Raw genomic sequence first — 21462 nt, 5'->3', positions numbered from 1 at the left:
ATTGACACGCATGCCCTGAGGTGTGCTTCTCATCTGCTTCATCTTTGTAGAGCCTGGAGGGGATGACTCTGGCACTGCGAAGATCCTTGGGATGTAATCTCAGATCAAGCACTCCCGACCCATAATTACTCCTTAAGACAGTTTGGGTCATCCCAGACATGCTCCTGGAGACTCAGCTAGAGTTATAGCACAATCACAGATTTGAGTGTGGTCCCTGGATTCCACACATTTTTTTCATTAGTCATGATTTCAAACAGTCTCCTGACATAATTTACAAGGTGCGCTGTGATATTTATGCAATGTGTACAAATATGATCTATTTTAGTTGTGGATCACAAAACAAAACAACCCATTGCAGACTACTTTGACAGCACCCTTTGTGTTGACACATTACTGGAACCGATCACATTTAAGATTGAACAGCTGCTTGGAGATAGAAACAGTTTATCTCCTTCCAGACGGCAGCAGGGAGAATCACTGAGCTCCTTTTTTTTTTTTTTTACATTAGTGTAAATGTCTGAGAGGAGGGAGTCTGTGTTACTAGTATACGATGCACTTCTCCACCTTCGCCACCAGCTGCGGGTCCTTTTCTCCACTGGAAAACTGCACAACAGTCGGGTCAGGAGGTTTTCTACAAGCACAACATCGCATTGTGATGAATCTATTGCACATGACTATATACTCTATATAGGGTCGTAGTGCACAGCGCTTATCTACACAGTCTTGTGTTTGAGGCTGCGTCTGTTTGTGGGTTGCGACTCTGAACAGGGTTATCGTTGCGCAAAGCGCGTGTCAGGCTTTCATGAATTTTACTGAAGAAATCCCTGAGCTCTGCTCTCTGCAGGCGAGATTTGCAGCTGCTGCCTCTGCAAGCTTGGGCTTCTGCATTAACAGAAAGTCGACTCTGTGTTATTCTCTCCCACTCCATTACCGTCACCTTCTCACCCCTCGTTCTCTCTCACAGTTGAAAAGAGACTCTTAACGCTTCTACCCGAATATATACTTTTTTTTTTTTTTTTTGTGGCCTCCACCTTGATTTACAGAAAGCACTCCCACTCTTTTAACGCAGTAGATTCTTTCAGTCGGCATGAATTAGCTCTCCGTCAGCTTCTTGTCGTGTTTTCCGTTTCGGCTGACGCTGTGTTGTGTTTTCCTTCCTCGCCGCGGAGACTGCTTTGGCAGGTCTTGTTGGCTGCCTGTGTGGAAGCTGACTTGTTTTGTGCTTTGATCACTAGAGCTGTGGAGCAGAGGAGGAGCAGCCTCCGGTGTTGGGGAGCGTCAAGCCAAGTCAATAAGAGCCGTCTGCGCACACGACTCTGAACTTTGGCTGCGTGCGTGCTGCGTATAGCTGGGCTGTAAGTGGGGCATTATTATATGATCAGATGTGACATTATGTGCTCCAGTGGTGCCCCTTCTGTCACACACACACACACACACACACACACACACACACACACACACACACACACACACACACACACACACACACACACACACACACACACACACACACACACACACACACACACACACACACACACACACACACACACACACACACACACACACACACACGCGTCCACTAACCTAGAGTCTAAGTGGCATCGCTCTGACTTAAATCTGTCAGGTCTCTTTTCAGCTAATTGGGCTTCATTTCTTAACCGAGCCTATGAAAAGAAACCATTGACCTAGTTAATATCATCTCTTGGGGTTGTACTATTGTGGCTGAATTGATATTTGACTGGTTAATTTTCCCTACACATGAAGTATAATCTAAGCCGTTCCTCACTCAAAAGATCAGAGCACATGCTGAATTGCTTTTTAAATTGGTATATTTTTTTTTTTGGGGGGGGGGGGGCGTTTTTGGCATTGAAAAGACCAATAATTGAGTTTCTCAATGTTTATTAATCATTGGATCTGAAAGTGAGATGTGGCATGACTCTCGCATGACATGGTTGTTCCACAACAACTGTTTGCCGTCGCCCCAAAAAATTTAAATCGGCCACCCTGCAATGAGGTGAGATTTTCTAAGGAAAAACCTGCGAGATGCTTTATAATTCTGCTTCCCATCACTGGGTGAAAATGTGTGTGCGCTTGTGTCAAAACGTCTGCGCGAACACACCTCCTCTCCTGCATGTGTGTGAGCGAGAGCACACACATCACGATTCAATTCGAGCAGGCAAATGTGCCCGCGCCCCACTGTGCGCACTAATGCAAGTCTGTGGTTGTGAATTAATAATTCAGAGTGCTGGCATAGCTGGGTGGAGCCTCCATTATTCATGGTTGGCATTGGAGCCGACAGATGACTGCTGTTAATATTAAGGAACCGGCAGATACAGTCCCCGGCCAAGAAAGCGGGCAGTTTTTAGCACTTCTCCTTGCCTCCATCGTGTTGTCAGCAACACCCCCCACACTTCTCCGCTCCTCTGACTCCTCCTTCTTTTTTCACAGTGTCCTTGCTCTCCTGATCTCTGTCCTCTCCATCTGTGCGCTTCCTTTTCTCTCTCATTTAGTATTATAAGCACCTCGCGCCTCCGAGTGTCTCTGATCGTGCTGTGCGTCGTCTTTCGCCGTCTTCATCTCACTGCGGCTCTCCAAAACCCTTGATTGTACTTCAGATCGTCTTTCTAATATTACAAAAGCTTGCAACTTCGCAGCAGAAGAAATATGGCCCAGCAGAAAACCCATTTGTTCCTCTGGGCCTGAAATGTTCCCTAACAATAAGAGGAAATAATGGCCGTCTGAGTTATTATTCTCTACAGTACTTGAGTTTTTGCTTTAATGTGATAATCTGCTCTTAAAAGAGATATTTGATGCGCATATTAATACCACTACAAAAAGGATTGAAATATTGCAACCTTGGGGTATGGCATTAAAATAATTTTTTGAACCAAACAGATGCTTAAAAAGGTTTTGGGCTTGCCTTTATGTTATCTTAGAGAAAAGAATAATACAAACAGGAATCAACAAGCTTGCATAATGTTGCTTCTTTGTAGTGCTGCAACTAACGATTATTTTAAGAATCGATTAATCAGTCGATTATTTTTTTCGATTAATCGATGAATCGGTTAAAAACATTTCAAATTGTAGGATCAGTTGAATATGAACGAACCAAACACCAACTATGTTGTGATGATTTAAAAGTACATAACTGAACCAATACAAAGACCACATACAGACCAGTTTCATCTTGAGTGAATCAGACTGGTAAAATATTGCGATAATAACCTTTAAATTTACACTTCAAAGTTTTTCTTTGTTGTGGTCACAGTGTGTGGAATGAAATTGTCTATTGTTGCAAGATCAAACAGTTAGTACTGAAAATGATTGCAATCTCAACATAAAGTCAATTTTGATTAAATATTCTGGTGCAAAATACAATGAAATGTCAAAAAAAAAAAAACTTGTATAAATCTTCCACAACCTCCTTGCTTTGTGGGACCAGATTAGATACTCTTACGGCCGGTTTTGGCCCGCGGGCCTTATGTTCCCTGCTGGAAAGGGCAAGTGAAACTTAGGAGAGGAGCTTTACAACACAGCACTGCGCTGCAGGAGGCGGCCATAATTCACATCTCAAAACTTTATCTCCTGACACCACAACGTCTGAATATTCCAATAATCACTATTTGGCCGTTTTAGTGTCGCTTTTATAGGAAAACAGGACACAACGAATCGATAATGTAATTCGTTGCCAACACTCTTAATAATCGAATTTAATCTATTTTATCGATTCATTGTTGCACCCATACTTATTTGGCTAAACCATGACTCTATCCCTTTAAAGAAGGTGAACCAAATACTCTACACAAAAGCGTCTTTACGTTTATAATTTCTTAGTATCCTGAGATTTTTAGCTAATTTTTTCCTAGCAGAGGGTACAGATGTGCCCTAAAGACACCACAGTCGTAACAAAGGGAGAGAAAGGTCCTAAATGTTAATAACATGCTGCTAAAATCAAAGCACTTCCTCATAAATATCACATCCCATCCCAGTAGCTCAATGTAATCTGTGCAAACCGATGATAACCTTACCAAAACAGGTGTTTAGTGAAGCCGTGTCCTCTGATTTAATTGGTAAAGGCTATCAGGTGTAAAGTGGTCACTGCAGACACACATGTAGATTCTACTCTTAACATCTCCATCTATGTAGCTTTATTAGTGAGTCCACTCTATCTCATCCGTTTGAGCCAGATGGATATTATTGCAATCGCCCCCATTAAAACCACAAGCCATAAGACGTTTTCTGGCATTTGTTCACACAGCTTCAATTTTCAATTACTGTATTTAATTTAAAATCTGATGAATGACGTTTCTTCTCCAAAGACCTATTGTGCTTATCCATTGTTAGTTAGAAAACGATTATCTGTGTGGTGGTTTTGCAATTTTTGTTTGATCTCTTGTACATATGTGGTATTAGCCCCCTGGGGGAATTCTTCATATCCACTGACTTGAGAGCTCACAGTTACCACTGCTTTTCTAAATCTGCTCCCCGCTTCACCCTTTGTGTTTGGGCATCTACTCACTCCTGCTGCTGTATTGTCAATTCTCAAGTTGGCTGTTCACAGCAGGTCCAGGTTGCCCTCGGGCAACGAGCAAATGTGCTGGGCATGCTGTGGTCAGTCTTTTTTGTTTCCCGCCTCTTCTGTTGTCTCATCTGTCCACGCTTTGGCTTGAATACCTGATTTGAGATCTGACGGAAGATGTTTTTTTTCTGTAATCGGATTAATACTTCTAAAACTATCCATCCATCCATTTTACCATATGGCGTCATACAATTCAGGGTAGCAGATGGCTGGAGCTGGACCCAGCTGACTCGCCCTAGTGTACATTGGAAGAACATGCTGATGCCACACGGGAGGGCCCCAGCCATTTAAATCGCTGAGAGGCGAGAGCGCTAGTGTGTTTTGGATGAGTGTTCTTCTTGAAAGTGAAGACAAGGTAGCATTTACTCTGTCAAAAAAAAAACTTGGCATACAATCACTCCATTGGAACAATGCACAACCTCATCAACCCAAACATTGTTTAAGTTCTTATCCTGCCACGTCTGGGAAGATGACGCCCCTCATCACAACAATGACCTCGTAAGATATGATTCCATTTCACGTTAGACTTCAGGAAGAGACTGGAATAATTTTAGCCTGAATGTTCCATCCTGGGTCTTAAAACGCTAACCTCCCAGAGTGAAGGTACACTTTGACTCACTTTAGCAGCATTTAGAATCTGATACAGTTGTTGAAGTTTGTGATTAATGGCTTTGGGTGGATCAAGTAACGGGCTTTAAATTGTGCTAAATTTTGGACTGTACACCGAACTGTTTAGATGTTTCAGGCGTCCTGGTTATAATCGTCAGAAACATCGCGATTTAACTCGCGTCAACTGACACATCAAACACAACCGATCAGTTCTCTAGGACCTCTCATTAGGACTGCTGCGGTTCGATGTAAACATCTGACGATTGCATGTCTTGTTTACGGCTTCATGTTTGTGTTATTTTTCTCACAGGCAGCATCTGCCTGTATTTACCTTCTGTTTAGGAGTGCCAAATATTAAATCCATTTCTTCCTCATTTCGTGAATACTTACTGTGCGAGTGTATAATCTTTTCTTTGTGCCACACTATTCCAGTGTTATTTAGCAATTTGAATTTTGCCTTCAGCCTCTCCCTCTGTGGCTCCCCCATCTCCCTCACGCGCTTCCTTCTTAGTCCACTGATCCTGATTTAGTTCCCCCCCCCCCTCATTCCCCCCCCCCCTCCATGGTGTCAGTGCCACTGCCACTGAATGCCTCTTTTATTCAAGAGATTGGGAGCTGCGGTTGCCACTTATGACGCTCCCATATTGCACCAGCACCCTGCTGTTGCCGTTTCTAACAACGGTCTTTGTGTCCTCGTCCCCGTGCTTTGCCTCCTCGTCTCGTCCTCCGTTCTGAATGGAGGACTTGTCAATGCTTTGCCGTGAAAGCAGGAAAGGAGGTGGTGAAAGCAGCAGGCGGCGCACCTCGGCGTCCTGGAATCTTTCGAGGCACCTCTGTTTACGCCGCGCGTGTCTTTAAGGGACAACACGCATTAGCTCATGGCTAAGGAATGTGTACGCATATCTATGTAAGCGACGGCACATATTGGCGAAGCATGTGCTCTCATGCCTCTATGCAAGTCCTCAGTGTGAACCACACCAGTGCAGACCCACTCCAGACTGATGCTGCACCCTTCCATCACCATTTGGAGCTTCCCGGTTGCCGCTGCCTTCACATATTGTTGTGCACGCTGCTGGAATCTCAGTCTTTAGCTTTGGGCTGCACTCTGCACTTAAGCATGACATCCAAGCCATCACCAGAAAGCTAGTGTTCTCATCTCTCAACTAATGGCTAATCAATACATGGAGCCAAGTCTGAAGAGCAAACCCTTGTACAGACTCCACCTCAAGCACACGCTCATTTAAAGCCTGACTGAACAGGAGAAGACTTAATTACTGTATGACTACACTATACATACGTATATTAATATTTAATGATGCTTTCAGCGATAAACTGTACTAAATGTACTAAAATCATTTTAAGATAAGAACAATATTTTAACAATTGAATAAATTAGTGGTTCTTCAGCTTGGCTTTAAAAACGTCAACAGAACAGGTCTGTTTGATATGTACAGGTAGAGCATTGTTCAAAATAAACATTTCCTGACCTCTGGGACATTTAAAAGGCCAGTATGCTAAGAGCATGAAGCATGAGTAGGCACATAAGTCTGATAAGTTTTATAGAAATGAACTGCACTGTGTATTTTCTTCTCTCCCTCACATGCTACTGAGGCAAATTGTTCACATGCTCAGCTCTGACGCTCATCCCACAAATGCGCATTCCTTTCACATGTGGCTCCATTTAAAGAAGAAATAAAAAGTCTTTCTGATGGCGTACAATGTCGTTTGCCTGGAAACGTTTCAACAAAGAAGTCGTCTACGAAGCACAAATTCCATACTTTTTGCAAGTTGTTTGTTGTTGCCTTGAGTTCCGTAATTCTTTGTTGTGTTCTTTTTGTTTATTTACTTCAAAAGGCTTTGTGTTAATGGTGGCACACAGTCGGAGTGACTATTATTGTATTTAACAAGACATTTTGAGCCTCATTTTCTATAAATCATCCAGATCAAAATTCCAAATGGAAAAGTTGTTCATCTGTCTCGGTGTGCCTAGTATAATTGTTTTTTGTTTTTGTTTTTTTGAGCCAGTCATATTATACAAATATTTGTCATTCTACTTAAAATCAAGGTGAAAATAAACAACTTGGATTATCTTCTGCCTTTTGCTCTGCTTGCAATGTAACTGGTACTTTTAGATTTCTAACTATATCGCAGAGACAAGAGCCAATCAAATATTTGAGCCATTCAAACATCTGGAGGATATCTATTTTTACTCAGACTGCAGTTTTCGTCAAATTGAGCAACACTATTTCCGTGCCTTTGTGCATTGAAACAACATTTACTATATCAGTTTGTTTGCCCATGCTGGGTTCCAAGGCTGTTCTAATGCTATTCCTGATGGTCCTTGGCTCATTTATTTAGATTTCATCAGCTTTGAAGTTATTCTTCAAGCTTTTTTAGGTGCCAATCTCTACTCGGGATGTTGGTGGCCACTAATTTCTCTGTCGAAATGAAAATGTCAATTCAGATTACCCGACACGGAAAGTTTTGCTCTGGCTCCAGTGTACTACATTGACTTCTGGAGCATTTACCTTGCAAGGGTATTGTCAGGTGGAAATTTGAAAATGTTTTTAATTGGCTGAATAAGTACTTGGGTTTGTATTCAAGTGCGTGAGGGTAAAAGTCCGCCCAACATTTTGCAGATATGAAAATGGGAAACCCTGTAATAAAAGCAGTGCTCTCCCAGCAGGCAGACTCCTCGATGCCGCGTCTTCATAATGTATGCGATGATGAAAACGACTGCAGCCTGCCTTGGCCTGCATGGATATTGAGAGGATATAAATAGCCGGGGCCTGGGCGAGTGTGCACCGACACTGGAACCGCAGCACACAGAGCTCGAACAATAAACCGTCACAGCTCCCCTTCCTCCCCTCTCTCCCGTCGCCGCCGCCGCCGCTCTCCAGTCCAGCAGCCTCCCACAGCTCGAAGGGGGTGGGGGAGCTCCTTGCCGCCTCTTCCTTTCTTTCTTCCACTTCCTGCCTCTCTGCTTTTGTAATCTGTCATCAGAGGCGAGCCCAGAGCCCGTCACTTGTTATGTCAGAGAGGCAGGAGCGCCGTCTCCCGCCTCTCCTCACCTGTCTGTCTGTCGAACTGACTGACTGACTGTCGCGGGAGAGGTTTCTCCGTCTTGCTCGTCTATTTTTCATCCACTTGGGTACACATAGGGGCTGACGGCTGTGGATTAGACACAACTCCTTTAATCTACTCCAAAGAAAAGATTCACTCCCTTTTTTTTATCTTTCTCTCATGCTGCTTTTAGAATTTCTTCTTATTTGTAATTTAACTATTTCTTCATCACTGTTTAAAATATCAAGCTTGCACTGGGTTTGAGGTGGCAGTAAAGCCTGTATTCATTTGTTCTTGCTTAAGTCTGATCTAATTTGCAACTCATTTGTTCCCCTAGTGTTCTTTGTTGGTGTACCCCTCAGCAAGGCACTCGCGTCTAATCTCTCTGGAGCAGCTGCCGGTTGCTGCTATAAATCTGCGGTTGCGTTAGCAGCGTTTCCAAGTGAAATAAATGTTTAAAAGGCCACAAAACAACCTCAGCGTCTGAGTGTGTGGCTGTCTTAGTCTGTGTTGCCATTGAAGAGAGTTTCTCTGGGACAGTGAAAATGGCAGCTCCAAAAACAAAAAAAGAAAAAGGTGAAGATGGTTAGAAATGTTTTATGTGGCAGATGGCAGAGGCAGCCGCATCGTCATGATGACTAAGTCCCTTTTAACTTCCTTCACTTCCCTCCCGTTTCGCCGTTCTACTTAAGATTTCGGCTTCCCCCTGCAAGGAGCAGTAGCAGTATGCGAGTCTGCCAGGGAGAACCCAGCTTCCTCCCCTCCCACGTTGGATTCCGAGGAATCGCCTTTGAGAGCGAGTACCGGGCCCGCACTCGCGTCTGTGCTTATGTTTGTAAATATCGGCGTGCTTCTAATCTCCATCGGTTCCAAAGGTTTCGTCTAGTAGCGGGATTTGTGCTGAAATGTTCCCGCTGATAGCGCGGCCAGCTTCAGTGCGTTCGTGGAGACATATTTAGTTCCGTAGCTGTTTGTCACCTCCTCGGCGCTAAAGACATCACAGTCACACAACAGAAACAGCCTGACAAGGATTACAATAAGAATAGCGTGATACGTCTGCTGTGCATGCTAAAGAGCATACAGTAGTGAGGTATTGTGTCCCAACTTATGCAGTGTTGTTTATTTATCATGGTAGTTGAAGTCTTTTTTTTTTTCTTTTACATAAAACTGTTGGTTGTAAACCTACCTTTGCATATCATTTCTCATCAAGCATAAGGGTTGACCTTGTAGCTGATGCACAGGGATGTATCATGAGCTGTATATCCTGGAGTCACCAAGTGATTTAGGATTCCCACCGAGGTGATCCAACCAGGGTACATCCCGGTATACCATATCCAGCATCAGGAGCCGATAATGTTGTCGCCTCTGTCACCAAATACAGGAAGAACATGTAAACTTTTCACAGAAAGGCCCAAAGCCTGGACTTTAACTGGGAATATTCTTACCGTAAGGCACAAGAACTAACCACTACAACACTATTAAAATGATTAAAAACCTGAATTTGTCGCATAGTACAGTTTTTCTTCAGGATTTAACCAATAAATACAAAACCTTTGGCAACCTTTTTGGCAGTGCTTATGGAGCATTTAGGGGTTAAAGGCGTTGCTCAGAGATCCATGGTAGTGATCCATGTGTGTTGGTCTTTGCCATTACAGGCATCTCGGGTCCAATACGTTGATCTTCTTTAGGGCCACTCTGCGACTTTGTCCCTGCACTTTGGCGAAACTGTGTTGGATGGTGATTTTCTTTCCCCGCTCACTTGGATGTCTGTCAGAGCCATGTGGCTGGCGGAGCATATGGAGACCCAGTGGTGACTGCTTGCTGTGGTGGGAGACAGCTCATCCAGATGAAAAGGACACGGGGACACTGAGGCTTAATATATTCCGGGGGAAAGTGAGTGCATCTCTGGGGCACATCATCCCCCTGAATTATATGCTAATTGGTCCCTACCTCCCCTCTCTTGCATGCAGTCTTTCCATATAGGCACATATATACATGGCAGGGTTTGACATTCAAGACAATATTCTAGAAAAATAGATAGATTTTTACAGTGAATGTGGCATTGCCCAATTAAAGTAGCGTCTTCCTTTGTAAATAAGCCTGTTGCTCTTACCTACACTTTGAGCAGGTGAAGACAAAATTGCACATACCGGAACTTGTTGTTTTCATCAAAAATGAAACATTGAATTAGTTTCGTTGAGCAGAGTTGAGCGTTCCCCGTGCACACAGCTGAATACTTTTTCTGCCATTGTATCATTTGCAGGTGCAAACAGCCGTGCTGTGAGGTGCTTTACATACGGGGAAATGTGATGCTGCCGCGATTCATTTGTTGTTGACAGTTCCACGCTGTCCAGTCTGCACAGCCTCCAGCCCCGTGAGCTTTTTTGGTAAGGCCGTACTGTATATTTGCATCCCCAGTAGGTCACATTTCCATAACCCCCACCCTCCACCCTCCACCCGCCATCTACCAGCTGCCAGAACACTCAACAATACAAACTTACTGAGCTGGTGTCATGGATCGATAGTCATGGATGAGCTGTACTTCAGCTGTGTGTTAATTCCCCTTTGGACACGTGAGACATTGTTTTTTTTTTTTTTAAATGTCACTGTTAAAAATAACCAGTTTATTCATATTCACTCGAGGAAATATGTTTAAAAGAAATGCAGAAAATGAACTTTACTCATACAGATGATTCTCCACAGGTATTGTTTTTTTTTTCTGTTTTTAAGTTTCAGTGTCCATATTTTTATAATTCGTCTTATGAAAAACAGGGAAAGACCTGTTTGACATACAAAACACTGTCGCGTCTACTTCCACACCTTTCAACGGTTAGCATTTGCAGAGGTTTGATAATGACCCAGTTGTTGAATATGGAGTGTTGAAGAGTTGTAAAAGAGATCCCTTTATCTGATTTAGTGTATGCTATGTTTTGTACTAGGGTTAGATATTATGGCTCTGAACCAATATCACATTTGTAATTAATTTATGTATTTTCAAAATGGAGAAATAGAAATGGTTTTCTTCCAACTTGGCAGCAGTTTGTGTTTCTTCTCTGCATATTTAGCTTATAATGTGTGATCCTTCATGAAGCATATTGTTTGAGAAGTCATTCTTTTTGCTCTTTGTTTTTCATACATAACTACAATCTATGTTAATTGGGCAGTAACCTTTGTGTAAAACGGAACAATGACCAAACCTATCAGATTTCAACACAGCATAAAAATCACTAATAACCCCCATTTCAAGTTTTATTTGATTCACTTTCACACAGTACACACACTGCATTTGCTTAATGCTTTATATGTTAAATGAGACCCCAAAAAAATGGAAGAGCCTTTGAAGAGCGTTGTATTTAGTTCTCTGCTGTGGGAAACAAATGCAGAGAAAAACTCAAACAATGAAGCACATTTGTGTCTACTGCACATGCTAAAACCTACTACTGTTATATCAAATCATTATGCCAACTGCATGATGTTATTATGACACATCAATAAATCTGTTGCTTTTATCACGAAAGATAAAATATTGAGCGTCACACCTGTGTATTGCCACAGCACATCAGCAGTGGGGTCAAACCTGTCACACTCGATATACATGACATTAACAAGATTGAAATTGCCTCTTGCACAGTTTAGAACTCTTGCATTATACTCCCTGTCGTCTCTCAGAAATGCATGCATCATAATGGCATTAAAGGATAAATTGTGATTATTTGTAGAGGGAAGAATAGCGGGGGCGTCCAGACATGTTTGCATCCAACCAGCTGTGCCCAGTCAGATCATGCAGGAAGACGGTCGGTTACAAATAGGACTGTACACAAGCAAATATTTTGGTTTTTGTCCTCACTGTGGTTTTCGATTTGTAAATAAGAGTTAAAAAAAAAAACTCAAAAGACACCTGTTGCAGATCTGATAGGAAATGTACCCAAGCGGAAGACGGCGTCAACCAAAAATGTTATGCACTCTTTCTATTCCCTCACTACGCACTCACTACATAGAGCAACAACAGTAAGACACCCTGAAGCTCACACTGTCGAAACCTTGGACTACACTTATTTCGTGAAGTTTATTATTTAAAAACAAGAGGGAAGGTTGTGCCAGTTTTCCAAAAACGTAGTTTTTTGGCTTGTTCTTGTCAAGTATCAAGTTGCAGTGCTGCCGCTTAACAGCAAGAAGGTCTGTATTGCAGGTCTTTTCTGTCTTTGCTTTGGGATCACTGGCTTCCTCCAAAAAATTGAGAAACATCCTCCGTTTAGGCGATTTGGTAAATTCACATCTCTGTGTAGGTGGAGTGGCTTGTCTGCAGTTGTTGTGCATCTCTTTGTGAAAAGCAGAGATCATAACACACAGCAGTGTGAACTGAGTAAATCTCCAGCTCCCATGACCATGCACATGTGAACGGATTTCCAAAAAGAGGGAAACGGCGTGCTTTCTCTGGAACACATCACTTAACAGCATTACGACAAATATGGGACACTAAAGCCATTAAGTGTCCTGTGTATGGAGGTCTCTGTGTCGCAGGTTGCAATCCATGGCTGAAAAATCTTGGTATTCAATGGGAAAGTTCTTCCATGCTCTCCTTTGTTGAGTGTGATCGGAGCTGTTGTTTAGTGCGATCTCTGTAAATTGAATTTCCCTCAGGAGGCGAAATGACATCCTGATTTAAGCCGTCATACTTTGGGTCTGAGCTAAAATGTCGCACCGAGTTAAAGTGGACTTTTCCCGCCTCCAGCATCAGACCGTAATCCGTGGCCTGGGGCCTTACTTGGTCCAGAGACTTCTGTTTACATAACCCAAGGCTTTTGTCACATTAGTTTTAGAAACCGACAACAGCAGTCCGAGTTATACCCGGGCCTTCTCTGGAGATTTCTCTTGAAGCTTTTATTTTACCGATTGTTGCTCCGTCAGCTTTTCCTGGATAAACATTTGCACAGTCGCTTGCGCTCAGTCGGTGTGCAGTACCAGCAGTGCTGTGGCTTCGGATTGGGTGTCGGCTAATCAGGTTTGGATTAGATGGTAAGATAAATGTCTGAAATTGTTACTTGCTGCTAAAGTAGTAGAAAAAAATAAAAATAAAACATGCGGGTCTTGGCTCTATCAAGAGATCATTCTGGGAGCTGACAGGAAAGTGGGAGATAATTTGTGCTTTTACTGGTTGATGATTTAAGCGTTCACATCTTGCTTGATTTCATGGCATTGCTGACAACTGTGAACTAGAAAATGTGCTTTTAGCCCATCACTGTTTTTTTTCCCTGTGTTCAGTCAATGGCTCGAGTCACTGCTGACATCGTAGAGCTGTGTGAAATTACCGAACTGCACGTGTGCCAAATTAAAGCAACGTGAAGTGAAAAGTAGCAAGCAGTGGTGAAGTGCGATCAAATGACGCAACAAGCAGAAGAGTGAATTAATCAGATGACCTCCTGAGTGCCTTTCACTTTTCTGTTTCTGTCAGTTCTTGAGCTATTGTTATTTATTCTTAAGCCTGTTTTTGATCTGCCTCCTGCATCTCTGAGCCACTAAGATGGCTTTATCTCTGCTATACAAGTGTAGGATGAATCCCCCATGAAGCTTTGTAAGGGCTTCCCTTGTACAAAGCCTTGAAAGCCCTGGACATTTTTGATAGTCCTGCGGTCAACAGATCAACGCGGCTTTGGTTTGCTGGATGGTGGTGCTGTACAAGTCAACATCACTTCATTCTCCAAGTTCAGAGAGAGAAAACATGTCTGGAGGCACAGCACGCTGAAATATTAACGTGGTGAAACGAGATCATACAGACGTACAGTAGATGTTGATGAGCATCTCTGCAATTCACAAGAATCCCTTTAATCTCCATTCATCAAAGTGCAGGAGGAGGCGGCGGCTGATACGATCACAAAGCCCTGCGTGGACGGCTCGAGACGAACGCGATTAGGAGCACAATGCTGGTTATTACAAAAATGGCACAGGACACAAAACGGCAGTAATATTCCTGTCATCTGGCCCAGCAAATGAATAAACCTGAAGGAGGGATGTTACATCACTTCGTGTGTTGCCATGACACTTTCACCAGCAGCCCGCGGCGCACAGAAAGACAATTAGGAGGAAGAATATTGAAAGGGGACTGATTTGAATTTGTGTGTGTGTGTGTGTGTGTGTGTGTAGGGTTAAATTCACACTTAAATCTGACATGAATATAATCTAATGGCGAGATTGTGTTGAATGTGTAGTTTAGCGTCTTCTAGGTCAAAGCTGGGTTAATGTATATAGCTGTAGCATTTGCTGGATATTGAAACAACGTAGCCTTTTGTGTTTATCGGGTCAACACTCGCAACTGTCACCGATTGCCATAATTTTATACTCGAATAGGAAACAGTTCCTATTTCATGGCAAGTCGTGTTTTATGCTTCATATCTTGGCCATTCTGTACTTTTCATCATTTGCACTGCGAGGTGACTGCAATTTCAGCCCATCTCAGGTTAACCAATGTCATTGTGACCTCTGATTAAGTAGGTAGTGTCATGGTCCTGTCAAACTTACTGTTGTAACCAAGTTTATGAAATCCTCTTCACACCGTGCTGCAGGTAATGAATTTATAACGGCTTAACCCACACAGGTTGTACTATATTAATATTATCGTAGTATTTTGTTTTGCTTAGTGTTTTGTATCTCAAGGTTATATATAACCTTGAGATACTATAGACTATAAGTGCTAATTTGTAATTTTGTAAATGTAGTGTAAGTTTGTAATTTATTCACAAATAAATATTTTGATAGAACGATATCCTGACTTGGAGCTAACCAAATTAGCTTTGCTAAACTTCCCCTGGCTATTGTTCCCTCATAGCCAGTCTGCTTCAATAGGCAAGGTTTGATTACTATTACAATTTTTTTTTTTTACAATATTACAGTTCAAGACTTGTGGTACTGACAAAGGGGCATTGGTGGTTATCTTGGAGTGCAGTACTACCTTATGCTGTGTGTTCAGTTTTCCATGTTTTATTAGAAACCAGTCTGAAGTATTATTTTTATATCTACAAGAGCACATAGGGAAATGTGGTGTCCTTTGGAGCAGATCAAGATGAGTTGAAATTCATAGTTTATGCACTGAAGTAAAATTGTATTGAGGAAAAAAATGACAATTAAATGAGAGTAAACAGCTTTGTAAACAGCTTTTTTGTTCATCTGAAATTTGTCCTAATGAGAGTTATGGCTTTTCGATTGACATGAACACTGAATAGAGTGATTCGATTGTTTAGGTTTATATGCACCTACGAAGTAGTCTGATTCAGTCTCAGGATCAATCCCATAATGCTTTGCACTCTGGTGTTTGTTATTTGTGACATGCACACATGATCTCACATGCACTTGTCCTTGGAAGCCCGCCAGTATTGAAGATAGATTTGGTGACCAGCTTAATTCAGCTCATTGTGTTTCGTTCTGTATTTCTTTTGAAACTGCGCCACCAAAGAAACTGCTGAAGATGAGACAAACATCGCAGTGCCTCGTTTGATGACGTCACGGTTTTATACTGAATCCACCAGTTGAAATAATTTTTCTCTGAACACAGCATGCAGCATCAGGTGGTGAGACACATATAATAAACATGCAAACGAAAGTCCTGAGCTCGGATTGGATTACAAACAAGGGTTCCCACCACCTCCTCAAATTTGATTATTTCAAACAAGTCGGGCCAATCGTAAACAAATTTAGTCATATTACTCATACCCATGTAATTTCAGTCAATGTAAGAGATATGAATTACAATACAAGCTGTGTTTTTTTTGTTTTTTTTTGGGGGGGGGGGTCATGATAAAAGTTGGAGGAACTCCTTTAGTTGTGCTTTCTGATTGTTTAAGTGAAGTCGCATTGCACAGTAGCAAGACGCCAAGTATCCAACACCTTACGGTATTCCAGTGCATTCCGTGTCAGTATCGGGACTTTACTCTGCGCAGGGAACCATTAGTGTCGGCTTGCGTGTGCCGTCATTGCTCTGCAGTCCACTACAGAAAACTCAATTGCAAAAGTCGGAGCCTCTCACCAAGAGCCACTTGACTAACTTAAGGAGAGTGATGTGAGCAGTGTGATGCTGGAGCTCTTGAATAGCTCGCAGGCATTCCTCGGCGCTGGAGCGAGATAAGAATAGCACTCACTTGTCTGTCCTCTATTGGATTGCAAGTGTGGCTGTGGGTTGGTGAGCAGTGCTGCTCGGTTCCAGCAGTGTTGCTTTTTTTATGTAAAGGATGGCTAAAAGGAAGAGGGAGATGAAGGGGGGGGGGAGGAAAAAAAAAAGCCTGGGTTCACCAGAGCAGCTCGGCCTCGGATATATTTGGCTTTGTCAGTGTGCATGCAGATCTGCCCTGGCCTGCAATTAGGCTGTTTCCTGTTTCAACACAGGATATGGTGGTGCTCTGTAGCTCGGCCATAGATGCTCTCAGAGAGAATGCCAGGAGCCCAATTCTCCGGACAAAGTGTATTGTTGTCGTGGCTCTAAAGTTAAACAAAATGCTAAATTTACACGTTGGGTGTAAAACAAGTGGCTCACATTCGGGACACAAAACTTCAGTTTTTTGATCCAAGAGAACTAAAAGTGACTTGTTATGTAGTGAAACTTAAAGGGAGGCGAGATCATTTTAAACCTTCAATTCCTGCTCACGTTGCTTTGTTTTCTGTTTATGCCGATAGCTTGTGACCAAACCCCATAAAAAGTGGTTGTATGTCGTCTCAGTGGCCAGACGAACCATGCTCACACTGAGCTCCAAATCCGACCCCTCCCTCCTTCCTACGGAGCACTGGAAAATATGCGTCAGCGACTTCCTCCTCCCCACGCTCCACCCTCCCCATTTCAACTTCCTGTTCTCCAGACTGGACGGAACAATGGCGTTTTGAATGGAGGCTAATGTGGGAGTCTTTATTCTGTTCGTTTTTCAATCTTGGGACTTTTTGAGGTTTTGACTTTTGATATGCGACTCATATGAGTCCTGTATTTAATGAATAATAGTTGAAGTCCAATTGGTAGACGTTGGAAACAGAAGAAACGTTTATTTTCTTTTTAAAAGATAACATTCAGCTTACTTTGGCACAATCCATACAACTATCTCTTTACAAACAGTATTTGCTACATAACTGTTGTGAAGCCTCTTCATGCATTTGTGGGTTGAGGCTGTACAGCAGTATGAAGTAGCTGCTTCAACACGTGATCCTTTTGTCTTTGCTCGCTGCAGTCGTTCATTTTGAATTTTGAATTCCACCCAGTCGTGTCAAAGCTGGAAAAGCTGTGACATGACACAGCGAGCTTGGGAAATTTGCATCAGGATGCTAAGATGTTGAACCAATCACGAAATCATTCTTTCACGAAATACATACAAGGAGTTCAGTCATTCAAGAATCCTGTTTTTTAGTGAAATTGCTAAATACTTTTGATGACCTCATTTACATGATGAAATCCCAAAGAATGTGGACAAATCACTGCATTCATTGGAAAAGACAGGAAGCCCTGAAGAAATGCCTGCGATCTGTCTTTAGTCAAGCTGCATTTCATACAGTTGTGTTAAATTTAACCGCTCAAAAGAAGAAACGACGAGGCCATTCCCTGAAGTGTGTCTGATTTTGGAGTGTATATAGGATTTTGGGTTGCAGCACGCCGCCTCTCATTGGTCATTGTGTTGGAACAGAAAAGGTCTCATTGTATTTATGGAGCCGCTTTTTCTGTTTGTTTTTTTCCCCCCCCGACACACTAGACCACGAACACATACGAGTTATTTAGGCACACATGGTGTCCGAGCAAGACCAGCACAGTATAAATGGATTTACCCAAATATGTCAACACTCACAATCCTCCATACAAGCCATACATCAGCTCTGTTTAGGAGCAAACTCGAGATGGAGCTGAACACCTTTTAGTTCATTCCTTCTCATTCTTCCCCCAATCTCTCTCACTCTCTCTCTCTCTGCACTCATCCGTCTGTCTCTCTCACTCGCGCCTCTCTGTCACAGCATCAAGGTCACCTTTAAAAGACTAGTAAATGGCCGCAGAAGCAAGATGCGCAACACAGTTGGCTCGTATCAAAGAGCAGCCTTCTTGTTTACGGTACCACATCGTCGGACCTGAGATAAAGGAGGCTTTTATCAGGGGCTAACTTCATTTGTTAAAGGAAATAACGCAAGACGAGAAATTGGGAGGACGGATGAGGGGAGACGATATTCACCGTATCTCGGGAATCGGCTCTGTTAAATGCTGAAAACTGAAAACTGAATTAGATTTGCCTCGAATGGCTTTCATTCAGAGAAGAACACACACGTATGTTAATGTGGAAACCATGTTCCGTTTTTTTTTTTTTTTTCATTTTCAGCTTGCTGCTCGAGATAAATGCCCTCTTGCTGTGATTGATGTTTCACTTGTGAAGTTTTGTGACATTTGCTCCTCTCCACTGCATCAGAACGCTGGGAATTGTGTTTTGGGAGAAATTTGCAAGGTATAAAAACAATTTCTTGTGATTTTACCTTCACATCCTCCAGCAGTCTGCCGAAGCAGCATGTACGTGTGTCTGCATTTATTATCCTGTTTGCAGAGACACACTGACACGTCGCTGTTGGATCAGATTCTTTTCCTTTCTTTTCTTTCTGCTGTTCCACCCATTGAGAGTCCTTATAGTTCTGATTTGTGCTGTGGTGTTCAATGAGTATTTCCAATTTCCCGTCTGCTTGTCGATTCAAGAACTGTCCATGGTTAATGTAATACTGAAGGTGTGTGAGTGCAGCTTTGTGCTAGGATGAGCCAGACATTACACTGCACCATTGCCTGTCGGTTAGTCTTCTTCAGGTGAACAAAAGGAATTACCATGAGATCTTCGCTTAGCAATAAGCTGTAAAAAAAAAAAAAAAAAAAAAGCTGAACAGCTGCCCGCCGCTGTTAAAAAGAGAGTTTGATTGTGTGCTAAAGGAAACCACCATTTAAAGCCGTCGGGTGAACAAAGGGGAGAGATCAGCAGGTGGTAAGGTACAGCAGCATGGCTTCAGGAGCTCAAGAAGGTATTTATTGTCAAATTGCCGAAACCAGTGGTTTTCAAAGATGATGGAGCAGTTCGAGGGATACCTTGTCCAAGCATGAAGTGTGTTGATGGTAAAAAAAATGCTTCACCTTTTGAAAACGGCTCCGTAGAACCACAGTGAATGCGAGTGTAATATAGAGAAATTACAAAATAAACGTGTGTACAACCTTGAGTGTAACTGTTGGAAACTACCAAACGAGATATGATTTTTATTGCATACAGATGCCAACTGCTGGAAACAATAATATCTTATAATATGAAAAGCCTGATGCAGCATGGGAGGCGCGATGTGGTTCAAAGTCTGAAAATGGCATCCCATCTTCATGTATAAAAAAAAAAATCCTTAACCTGCACTATACAGTCGTACGGCAAAGTGTCGCCTGATGCTTCTCGCCTGGAGCTGTAAAAGTTGGGTATTAACTGAATATCCTTGATAATAAAAGGCCATAATTTGCAAACTGAATCAAAACAGTGCAATTATGGCACCGTAGGGTCTTGTATTAATGATAATAATAGAGCACACTATATAGCACATATACCTTGTTGTGATAATATTGTATTGTAGCTTGCAGATATACATTATAATGTGCGGGCCTTGTGAAAACTTAACTGCAAATGTGTCCCAAATGTTGCTGTATGCAACACACCATTGCAGAGGACAACTCTGGCTTTATTCACTTCTGTTTCACGAAACTCCGCATTACTTGTCCTTTATTTGCAAGGTGCTAATGTCTCACAGACAATTTGAAGGATGAACGGCTCATAGAAGATGGGTCTTTAACGTATAATGGAACTTGGTGCTGACCGGTTGTCTGGGGACAGGAACATGCTTGCAGTAAATTCACACTTTGTCCGCGTGTTATTCAAATCGGTTGTGTTTCTGACGCCTCTTTTTTGTGTGCGTTTCAGCTCTGATGGTACTAGCTCATAAGTGACCGTCACCTGCCTGAGGACACCTGCTGCCCAACTCCCATCATCATGTCTGGGATTCACGTAAGTTGGACTTTTTGTTTTGGTTTTTCCTTCCTTAAAACTAACAAGACCAATTCATTTTCTGAATGTGCAGCTTCAGCTTCCGACTGGAGTATAATATCGTCAATCAGAAAAAAACTGATAAACGGTGTACAACTGCATGAGCATCTTATAACATTGGAATGTAATTGTCATTGTTTTATCGGTTATTTCTGTACTGAAAACATAAACTAAAATGTTTCAAGCGTTATCGAAATGTTGCTTGTGTTAATTATGGCCTCTGGTCAAAACAAATGGAAAAAAACATTGTGTTGCTATTGTAATAGTATTTTACAGCAATAACACGAATCCCTGATATACTTTATGTATAATAAACCTAAACTATATTGGAGTTTCACTGATTCAATTAAACCGTTGGAAAAATGTACTTTCCTTTTGTATTTGCATTTTGGAAATGTAATCTAATATCATTCTTTTGAGCTGAACTGCTCAATTTACTTGTGAAGGAATGAATTAAATCATAATGCCAGCAAGTGTTATATGTTTGGTGGAATAACGTCATAATCTGCTGAAACTACAGAAAGCATTTTAAATGTGTGGTCCTTTTTTTTACGTAACGTGTTAATAGCTTTCATTGTTGATGGAGCTCTGCTCCTGGCCCTGCTGGAGATTAATATTTTGCCATCAGCAGCTGTCTTCAGGAGTCACTGTTGTGTGTAGCTGAGCTCTAAAGACAGCACTGTACAACAGCCTTCTTTGATCTGTCAAAGCTTTTGTCAGAACGTTATCATATTCGATTTGATAGATCTGTTTTCAAGACTGACACTAAACCTCGGTCCCTTTGTTTGTGCCACGTGTCACCGCAGCGTCGCAGACGTGTGCAGACTTAAAAACTCAATTAACACAAATATCAGCATCGATATTTCACTGACGTATTCAAAAGGTCCTTTTTTTTGTTTTTTGTTTTGCTCTTCTGTGCAAGTGGCTCACTTCAGGTCACTTATCTTCTCTTTGTTGGGAACCCACCAAGAGTTTATGTTAAGAAAAAAGAAAAAAAAAACTGATGAAAGCACTTAGAAGCAAAACGTTCATCAACACAGGCGACCGATGTCCAGTTGACCTGATTCAATTTGTATTGAGACGAGTCAAGACATATTTTAGTGAATAGCAGCTGAGATAAATGTGAAATCCTTTATATGGTCGATGCAG

The 21462-nt window shown here is 42.1% G+C and overlaps 1 protein-coding gene across 1 annotated transcript in view; it reads left to right on the top strand.

Annotated features, from left to right (window-relative positions):
* cskl (c-src tyrosine kinase-like) overlaps positions 1-21462 on the top strand; it is a gene marked incomplete at its 3' end in the record, with an annotated part of 53907 nt that overhangs the window by 10691 nt on the left and 21754 nt on the right. Inside the window, exon 2 of the mRNA XM_080500407.1 lies at positions 20191-20274. Coding sequence (XP_080356533.1) covers positions 20260-20274 — 15 coding nt within the window. The 5' untranslated portion in view covers positions 20191-20259. The remainder of the gene's footprint in view (positions 1-20190; positions 20275-21462) is intronic.

This window comes from Blennius ocellaris, assembly GCF_963422515.1.
Source record: "Blennius ocellaris genome assembly, chromosome: 1".
NCBI classification, from domain to species: Eukaryota; Metazoa; Chordata; class Actinopteri; order Blenniiformes; family Blenniidae; genus Blennius; species Blennius ocellaris.
This window is presented reverse-complemented; position numbering and strand designations above follow the sequence as displayed.